At 48.6% G+C, this 10,148-nt stretch overlaps 1 protein-coding gene across 2 annotated transcripts; it reads right to left on the bottom strand.

Annotated features, from left to right (window-relative positions):
* Position 1: 1 nt before the first annotated feature.
* PMAIP1 (phorbol-12-myristate-13-acetate-induced protein 1) lies at positions 2-529 on the bottom strand. Of its 2 annotated transcripts, none has more exons than XM_005152122.4 (2): positions 478-529; positions 2-185 (listed from the first exon to the last, which is right to left on the bottom strand). In XM_005152122.4, exons 1-2 carry the CDS (start codon positions 527-529, stop codon positions 73-75), a joined length of 165 nt encoding a protein of 54 aa, XP_005152179.3. In that variant the 3' UTR covers positions 2-72. The 2 variants fall into 2 exon arrangements, 1 of the variants encoding a protein (XP_005152179.3); XR_004550602.1 differs by having other exon boundaries at positions 121-185; positions 457-511.
* Between the last annotated feature and the right edge of the window lie 9,619 nt (positions 530-10,148).

Below are 10,148 nucleotides of genomic sequence, written 5' to 3'. Positions count from 1 at the left end.
CAATCTCTTGTTCCGAATTCACAAAGCCAAGGTCTTTCACTGCTTCTCAGCACGCTGTTATCCGAGGGGAGCTCATGTCTGCGGGCAGAAGAGCTTCGTGAGGAGGTTCAGGATCTTCTGCCGCAGGTTCCACTTGTCGCCTATCCTGCGGAGCTGCAGGGCGCACTCCGACACCACCTCCGACACTGCGATTGCACAAGCACAGCCGTCAGACCCCGCACCGCCGCCTGCGCACCCACACCTCTCCTCCACTTTCATGGCATATTCACAATACTGTGACTTTTCCTCCCATTTCATCTCTTTTCAATGAGTATTACACCCCACTACAACCATCCCTGTGCATCCCCACGGACGGCAGCAGCCGCATCCCTCCTCCCTCTTCCCGCCTCCCGCGGTGCTGCCCTCTCTCCCAGCTGGAAAACGCGTGTGTGTGTCCCGCAAGGCTCCGTTACCCACCTGCCCCTTCACTCCCGGTGCCCGCGGGAGCGGCGGACGGCGCATTCTTCCTCGGAGTCCGGCCGGGCATCATCTCGGTGGCGCGGATCGGCACGACTGGGCTCGGAGCGGCGGCACAGCAGAGACCGTGCTGCGGGGCGGAGCGCGGCCGGGCTTTCCCCGCGCAGTGACGTATGGAAACCGTAAGGGCACGGGGGGAATCCCGCCCCCCCCCTCGCCGCTGTGCGGGCAGGCGGCGGCGTGTCCCAGCGCGCCCGAGCGGCGGGGCACGGGAAGAGCGCCGGGTGAGGGCAGGAACGGGTGTGCGAGGGCAGGAGGTGGGATGGGGTTTGAACATCTGCGCCAGGGGAGGTGGGGTTTGGTCTTCTGGGACACCAGAGGTGGAGGGTTCGAGTCTTCTGGTCAAGGAGAGTCGAAGGGATGGGCTTCGATCTTCTGGGCCAGGAGAGGTGGAGGGATGAGGTTTCATCTGGGCAAGGAGAGATGTAAGGATGGGGTTTGATCTTGGGCATGATAGAAGGATGAGGTTTGATCATCTGGCCCAGGAAAGGTGGAGGGATGGGGTTTGCATCTTCCAAGCAAGAAGAGGTAGAGGGTTAGGGTGGGTTTGTGCTACGGAAGGAGACATAGAGGGTGGGATGTGCTTGTGATGGATAAGGTTGTTCTTGCTCTAAGGAAGAAGGGGTGGAGGGATGAGGTGTGCTTGGATGAGGAGAAGCAAGGGATGGGGTGTGCTCATGATGGGCAAGAAGACATGGAGGGATGGTACTGCTTGTTCTTAACCAGCAGCTGGTCCTGACCCAGTCCTTCTTTATCATACGAGGTGATAGTGACCTTAGCCTTGAATAAATGATAAGGGAAACAAGCTGCCCATATCATGCGCCTTTTTATGACTTAGGGCCTCCCTCCCACTGCTGGATTGTCCCCATCGGCAGCGCAGTGCCTGCACTACACGTTGCTGGCTGGCACGTGCCATGGCAATCACCTATGCTTGCTGTAGTTTTAGATATGCTTTTTACAAGAAATAAGAGAAATTATGAAGTGGCCTTTGTCACTTTGATCACTGCAGTGTTAGCAGAGCTGTGTCACTCATCTGACTCCTGCCTCTCTGGGAGCTTGCTATTTAGTGCAGTAGCACATAGGATGGTTCAATTTTTAAGGGAAAACAGCTTGAAAGAAAGAAAGCCCAGATGGGCCAGACATAACAAAGAACTAATTTGTAGCAGAAAGCCAAAAACCCATCTAAATGCAGCTTAAAGAAGGAAAAGATGTGGCAGTGTAATACAGACCCACAAGGGGCTGTCCAGCAGCAACTTTCTGTGGGATAGGAGACTCTGAAATCAAGTATCTGGAAAACACTGATGACTTTGAAGTCTATTAGAAGAGGAAATGTTCATTAGCACAGCTTAGCTCAGAAACCCTTTCTCCAGTATATTTCCTGGAAACAATGACACACCTGAAAACAGGGTTGGGATTTCTCTCCCTGCATAGGAAACCTCAGCCCTGTGGGTGCCTGGCAGAAGGCAGCAGGCACAGTGTTACTGGCATGTGGGAAAGTCTCATGGACAGGGCATTTCTTCGGAAGACATTTCCTAAAAAACAGTATGGCTGGATGAGACTTTTGCACAGCCATTGCCAGGACAGTAGCTGAATGCTGGCTTCAGTGCACTCTAGTGGCACCCTGCAGTGCATGCTGCTGGTTTGGGACCTTGTGCCAGAGCAGCTTAGGTTGGCCACAGAAGAATTTCTGATGCTCTTCAGAAGATACCACCTTCATCTCTCATCCTTTGGTATATAACCTATATGGCAGATAGGCTTATTCGCTTGACTTGATGTTTAGGGTCTTTTTCCAGGTGTGTGAGCACCCCAGTTTGTAACCCAGCCCCATTCAGGGAGATCTGCCCTTTGCCCATATCATTCCCGTTACATAAGAAACTCATTCTTGAAAACAGGTTGGTTGGGTTTTAGATGGCGGGAAGGCAAGTAAACAGCTCAAGAGCATGTCAGACAGTGTGACGTGTCCTCCCCATTGTGGAGGTGAGCATGTGATGCTCAGGGCTGCATCTCACAGCCTAGCGTGATGGCTGCTCCATAAATCATTGTAGCTCCTCCAGGATGCTAGCACAGGGGGAAGAGGACGCTTATCCACCACATGCCTCCAGTGCTCTGAGTGCTCAGCACTCCCAAATGGAGGGGAAGTGCTCATTAAGTCTGTCCATAGGAAAGAGGGACACACCAGTCACTTGTGCTGCTGGGCACACGTGTGTTATTTTGCTCAGTTAGGCAGAGACAGGGATGACCTGGGGCTTGCTCTTTGTGAATCTGGAGACAGATCTAATACTTGGGCAAATTAAATAGATTACTTGGGCAAATTTAAATAACTGACTTCCTCTAGTGAGGCCAAAACCAAATGAACCTTGATCCTGTCCTGCTTAGAAACACTTCCTCACCCAAAAAGGGAGATGTCCTTTAAAGGCAACTTCTCCCTCTATCTCTGCAACAATACAGATGGGTTCTTCTTTTGGGCACAGGTGAAGAGGAGATGCTTTCCTACCAGGACAGCTGGGCACAAACCAGAGGGCTGGTAGAGTCACAGGCATTCTTTTTTTATTATTTCATATTAAAATAGTGCTAGAGTAATAAGAGCAATGGGAGACTTTAGTGTACAAAATGGGTTGATAGACCCATCTGTGACCAGGAGCATCTGGAGTGCTCATCTGCCCCATCGCTGTGGTCAGAGCTGTGTATCTGAGGGCAGATGTGTAAAGGCAGGAAGCCCCACTGTTTAGAGGGAAACTGACTTGCACCAGCTCTGGATCTGGCCCACCTCCCACAGGGTTTTGCTGGTGTGTGAGAGCCTTACTGGTCTGTGACAAATCACAGTCTGTTAGGGCGGGAGCAGCACATGGTGGAGCCACTGCCAATTACAGGATTGCGCAACAGGGGCAGAGTGAAAAACAGTCCGCTGTGTTTGCAAGCCTGGAGGCTCTGACTTCTTCTGTTTCAGTTCCCTTAAAGCTGTGGGAAGCACAGGTCTCTGGGAAGCTGCTCTACCAGAGCAACCACAAAAGTGGTTTCATGCTATGGCTCCACAGGTCCCCAGGTGGGCACAGCCATGGTAGGGAACAGAGCAGCAGCCCAAGGAGCACATACTCCTTGGAGCTGACTTCCAGTTTATCTCTGCTTAACACCATTTAAAGTGAGTGCAATGACACTGCTGAGAAGAGAGAATCATCTTGAGATAACACGCACAGCGCTTTGCTGGTGTCTGGGCTATGTGTATAACCAGGAACGTGTTAATGAAGCCAACACGTGGTGAACCCTTCGTATGAGTAACACCAGTGAGCAGGCTTGCTTAAAGGAAATCGAATGTTACAGAAACAAAATCAAGTGTAGGAGAGAAAGGAAATCAGCTGCTTTTTTTCTATGAACTCAGTTATTTGTGCTGTATCAGCTCCAGGCTGTTTCCGTGCCTCCCCATAAGATCTTAAATAAATCTCTGTCACTGCTTCATCACTGGAGTACATGTTCCCATCAAGTCTGTCTGGTGTTGACAGCCCTTGTGTTAACTGAGAAGCTGTTTGTTTCTCTCTCTCCTTTTTCCCGTTTCTGCAGACCGCAGTCGGTGGTTCCTGTTGATCCTTGTGGGTCCCAGTGCCCAAGCAGGAAACTTGGCTCTATTGTCAGGAGCACAAACCAAAGGTCATTTCGGGAAAGCTCAGCAGGGTGCGGCTGCTCTGAGCGAGGGTGATGGTGGCCTTAGCCGGCTTCTTCTCAACCCTCCTCCCCTGCCCCATTTCTTACATCGCTCTAACTCTCTGGTTTGCTCTTCTAAGGCACTTTTCCTCCAGGGAGCTCTCCCACCATGGCAAGTAAAGCTTCGTAAATCCTCAAGCCCTAAGCATCAATCTCAACCTCATTTTTCAAGGAAAAGGCTTTGTTCTGTGCTAGCGATTTTCTGGTGGCAATTGCGACAAAGCTGCAGCCTCCTGCAGCTGCTGCTGTGCTGCTGGCACCTCCACTGTGGGGAGGGAAGAGGTTAAAGCAGCTTTTAATAGCTAATCCAACTTTGATTTTCTGATATAATCCAAAACCAGACAAGAAAAGAAACTAAAGAGAACTGCCTGCTCCCTGTTGGGATGTAACCCCACTTGTACAGGTCTTATCTGTTGTTTAAATATTACCTAATGGCCCTTGCACTAATTCTTATACTTTTCCTCCTATGCTGTTGTCTCTTGCTTGCTTCCCTTGAAAGCTTACACATTTTCTTATCAAAAGGTGAGCTGCATGGCTTGTTTGTATATTGCAGTGCTCTACCACTGGCAGAGGGATGAACACCTATCTTTTCCTCTGAGACCACCTGTGTGCCAAGCAGGCAACACTAATTCATTACTTTCAAAATGCTTCTGAAAGATGATACACGTGTCTCTCATCTGCTGCCCACCAAAGCCAGTGTCGGTGAAGTATTTTTTCTGCTGAGAGCAATAACATTTAGTTTAGGATGGGGTTGGATAGCAGAGACTTTCCCTGATAAAGCTGGAGTCTAAGAGAGTTTATATCCACTGTGCACTCTTTAATCAAGGAGTAACTGTAAGAAAGCTTGGTTGACTGAATTTTCCCGGTTTTAGGTTCTTACATTGTCAATTCAAAATTATGCAGGGTAGATTATCCAGTGAGCTGAATTTTCTGTGAAGGCAGAAAACAGAGACACTGCAGGTGACTCCTTGTAAAGTCATTCCCAATCCAGCCTATTGGTGGTAATCAAAAAGCTTTCTAAAGAGTTAAAAAGGTTGTAAGAGATGGCAAAATTCAGTAGGTATCTTGTTAAGTTCCATTTAGCACTCATGAATATGACAATATCCTCACAAAGGTGCGTCTTTGCAACTGCTATCTAGAAGTATCATTAAAGTAAATATTGGCGTTGATCACTGTTTATGAGGCTGATAGAGTATTTGCTAAAGAGATCTCTGCGTGTGTAGGTGTCTTTGCAAGTGCCAAGCATAGTGTTAGCACAGCTGCACCATCACTGCTGGGTTTGTGCAGAAGTTCTCCCTTGGATGGTGACTATAGTTAGTTTCTGTCTTCCTATCTTTGTTGAGAATTTGGATGTGCTCCATTTCTGGAATTCCTCATTGCTTGCTGGCCTGACAAATCTTTTTTGGGATCTGGCTACTTCCTCTTTTTGTTGTTCTGTATGCCTCCTCTGCACTTTGTCATGACTTTTGTGTATAGTCAATGCAGCATGTGGAGGATTGAAAAAGATATAAAGGGAAATCCTATACAAGAGATGCCACTTCTCTGGCATGCTGGTGCCTTGCAACAGAGCCAACAACCCATGCAGGGTTCATTATCAGTGACTTGCTCTGAATCACTGAAGTCTAACGGGACAATTAGGGAACCCAGAGGGGTGTTGCTGAAGGCCAGCATGGTGACCTTGGATTCCTTTTCTGGCACAGAGCCAGTCATTACTGCTGCAATGTCTCCTCCGTACCTCTGCAATGAGATCCAGTTGGGACAGGACATATTTTGCATGGTTAGGGGGTTTTCAGACTGTTCTGAACAATATTATCCCTGAGCTGGGTTTTGGAAGTGCCTTGTTTGACTAATCCCTAATTGGATAAAGAATCACTTAGTGCCCCTAAATCCCACAAAGGAGATTTAAATTGGGAAAGGTTTTAACTGAAGAACTTAGGGCAAAAGGCAAACAGAATTAATAGCAGAAAGCATGGAGCAATCCAAGGTGGTATGCAGTATGTTTTGTGAAGCCTTCTCCTTTAAAACGTTAAGGTCTTAACTGTTTTATTCACTGTAAAAATTAGAACTATAAGTTTTGAAAAGGCAGATTATATGTTCAATGTTGTAAGAAAATATAGGAACCCCTCTATGTTTTGAATTGCTAGTGATTTGTATGAACAAGCAATTAGGTATGTTTGCTTGGGGACCTTGGGGCCATGTCTTGTCTATAACATGCCTTATGTCTATAACAAGCCAAAAAAAATGAGAATATGATTTGGATTTCATTTAAAAATGTCCATTTAGGAAGAAAAGACACAAAAGTATGAGACTATATTGTGAGGAGATCACGACAGCCCAGACCTCAGGATCTACAAGGGTATGGGATCAGGCTGTGTCCCTACCCCTCACCTGGACACACACACACATAGTGCCAAAATACACAATTCTGCGGTGCTCCAGTGAGTACTAACAGTCTCCAGCCATCAGGGCATCCCTGGAGGAGCCTGGACCATTTCTGTTTCAGGATGCACATGCTGCACTGTGGCAGTGCAAATCCTGCTGTATGCCCCCCCTCTCTATAGAGAGGGTCCCTACACAGGCTGTGATGGCTGACAAGTAGGGCAGACTGAAAATGAGTCTTAGTGATAAGCTGGCAGGGTGGACACAGCCTGTGAAAGCAGAGTGAACACTTGACTCACCTCTAGACTGACAACACAGTTGGTATAAGAGATCTGACAGCATCCCATGTCATGAAGCAGTTTCAGTTTCCAGCTTTGCCTCTGATTGGGCTGAAATGAGTTCATTTCCTTTTCGGTTTTATTTTTCATATGCAGAAAACACAGGGAGGGAGGAGAGTGTGATTTTTGCTGCTTGTTCTAAAAGAGAGAGAAAACGAAAGCCTCCCTGGAGACGGAAATTCCTCTCCAGCTGCTCTGCAGATATGCCACAGGAGCTTTATGCACAAAGGGTTGCATGATGACACAGCTCAGTGACAATGACTTTGCATGGAAAGAGAATGATCTTTCCCCTTTCCTGCCAAAAAAAAATGCTCTCTTTGGGCTCTTAGTGCTTTCTCTATGTGTGAGCAGCCCGTACAGAAGAGCAGGACATGCTGGGAATGATGGTATGGGGTTGTTATAAGCAGACAGGGGTGCTGTCCTCCCTGAGCACACATCTATTACCATGCTGACCTAAGGGCTGGATCTATCCATTTCTTGGCATCAAGAGAGCCCTACTATGGGGAGCCGCTCCACACAGCACCACCAACTGTAGCTCATAATCCCACTTTGCTAAATGGACACCACATTCAAGATACTACTTTTCTACCAGGTGACATCAGGGAAACCACAACCAGCACAGAGGTGCACGTGTTTGATGTCCACGCTTCTGAATATGGGAACAAGCTTCTCCCACCCATCCACAGGCGCGTGCTGGGTGTTGTCATGCCCCACCACCACCCAGTACATACACTTGAGTCTCTGGTTGTGCTGCTCTGAGTTCTTGGTTACTGGTGGGAAAGGAAAGGCTGCTTGGGTGACCTTTAGCATTAAGAGTGCAAACAAGTCAGAAATAAGTCTCCTGTGGAGGGTTGGGACACCGTGTTCTTCCCCACCAGAGATCTCTCTGCAGATGCACCGGCTGACTCCAAACGGTATAAAGGAGAAGTAAATAGGGGAAACATGAAAAAGGGTTTTGCACTTGACAACAACAAAGTATTTTTTGCACTTTACAACCTGTTGCTCTTCTCTAGGCCCTCTGTGCTTTGGGACGGTCCCGGTGTCAGCTGCTCCCTGCTTCCTTCATGGGTCTGGGTGCTGTGTGCATGCCCCGTGTCCCTTCACATGGCTGTCACCATCCTTACCTGCTCCACACGTGCAGGAGAGGAGTGCAGGTGCCCGTGGGGAGGAAGCTGAGGGGTGTCATGGTGAGGATGTGTGTGGACTTCATCCCACAGGCAGGTGTAGGGCTCGACTTTGGGTGGCAGCATCTTGAGTTGCATCATGCTCTGTGGCCATTTTGCCATCCTCCCTCCCTATTTCATCATCCTGTGGTTAGCAGTGAGGTGGAGCTGGTCGGGGATCACATGTGCTGCAAATGTGGAAGGAGCTCTCAGTCTGCAGAGTACAGCAGTGAAGGGGGGTTGGTGTTTTTCTGTTGTGCTGTTTTTAACACAAGGCAGTTTAATTGTCTGCTGGTGGCAGGAGTCCAACAGCGGATGGCTGGTGTGACCAGGCTGTGCCTGCAGTTATGGCAGAGCATAGTGGCAGGCAGGAAGAGGTGAGGGAAGTGCTGTGATGAGGAGGTGTCAGAGAACCTCCAAAAGGGCTGGGGAAGGGGTAAGAGGTGGAGGAGACCCCTGGGCAGGTGCCAGTCACTGCCTATTTCAATGCACCTCTGGGAGATGATGGGGACTGTTTTACAGCATGGACTCAACAGGACCATTACATATTAGTCAAGAGCCTGTGTAGTGGTTTTCTGTTGTTATGAGCACTTTCCCTCTCTGGACCCCAGTGCTGATGGCACTGGTATCAGAGGGAGATGCTCTGAAGATGCCTCCAGTGTGCACCTGAGGAACCAGAACACCAGGAGGTACATCAGGGAGCAGATTCAGGGTGTTTTGTCCCATCCAAAGGGGGCTAAAGGGTCTCTCTGAGCACGGCAGGGAAGAAGAGGAAGCAAACAGCCCTCACTGTGGGGCACCTGGAGCAGGCTGCCCCACATCCCTTCCTGCAGGGATGCCTTGGGATCCGGTGGTCTGCACCCCACTGGTGGGGTTCACCTACTGCTGCAAGGAGAGTGGCTGGCTGGCTCTGCTGCCCCAGGCATCCTTGCTGGCCTTGTGGTTACTGTGGTGTCCCTGGTGACCCCATGGGATGCAATTCTCTTATGCTGACTGTATGTTCCCTATGTTATGTGACTGCCTCAGGTGACCATGATGGGATGGGACCCCTATTATGGGATATCTATCATGATGCTGTGGTGTATTACCCCATCAGTGGATGCTGGTCACCCCATGGGGTATGAACCACCCCGGTGACCTTGGTGACCCGGTGGGAAGTGACACCCCTTGCAGTGTCTTTACTGACTATGGGACATTCCTGAGCTGGGAAAGGACAAACAGGTATGGCTTTCCTTTGCCAGCCTCTCATGGGTTTCTCTGGTTTTCCTGGAGATGTAGTGTTGCCACCACGTCCTCCTCCTCCTGAAGCTGGTGATGAAGGTCCCACATCCCATCACTCAGCCTGGGAAGTTGTTCAGGCGTGCGGACTGTGGGACCAGTTAGCCTCAGGGCTGTCAGCACAGTCATTGCATCCCTGAGCTTCAGGTTCCCATTGCCCAGCAGATGCCACATCAGGCAGAAGTAACTGCATAGCCAGCAATAGGGGCATCTAGGTGTCTAGCCAAAGAGTGCACAGACTGACAGAATTCCACATTTGGCCAATAAATCTGGCAGTGATTGTGTCAAGTATAAAAAACCAGGAGGCTCAGACTAGAGAAGCCCACAGAAGTTTGGATGTTTATTCAAAGTAAATAACGTGAACTTTCAGTTTTGGCCCAGGGCTGAATCACTGTGAAATCACAATTTTTTTGTGGTATTTCAGCAATTGCTAAAAAGCAGAAAATGACTGCATCGGCAAAACAAGTAAAATACCTCATCAGTCTTCTAAAAACCTCTATTAAAAAATTATTGTGGGAAAACAGTCCCAGTTGGTCAATGATCCATTGGACCTGCAGCTCTGGGAAAACTCCAAAGCATGAGGGAAAATCTCCATAATCCCTATTTATTAATTTATCCCATAAATGACAAAGTATGCAAAATAAGCAATGCACCAAATTGCTTTCTGTATTGGTAACTCTGACAATCATTTTATCTATCTATGGTGTTCTTTGTAATGACCATTTCTGATTTTGTTTGTTTCCCTGCCTCTACCCTTCCTTTCTTTCACTTTCTTTTT

Source organism: Melopsittacus undulatus, chromosome Z (genome assembly GCF_012275295.1).
Source record: "Melopsittacus undulatus isolate bMelUnd1 chromosome Z, bMelUnd1.mat.Z, whole genome shotgun sequence".
Lineage (NCBI taxonomy): Eukaryota > Metazoa > Chordata > Aves > Psittaciformes > Psittaculidae > Melopsittacus > Melopsittacus undulatus.
This window is presented reverse-complemented; position numbering and strand designations above follow the sequence as displayed.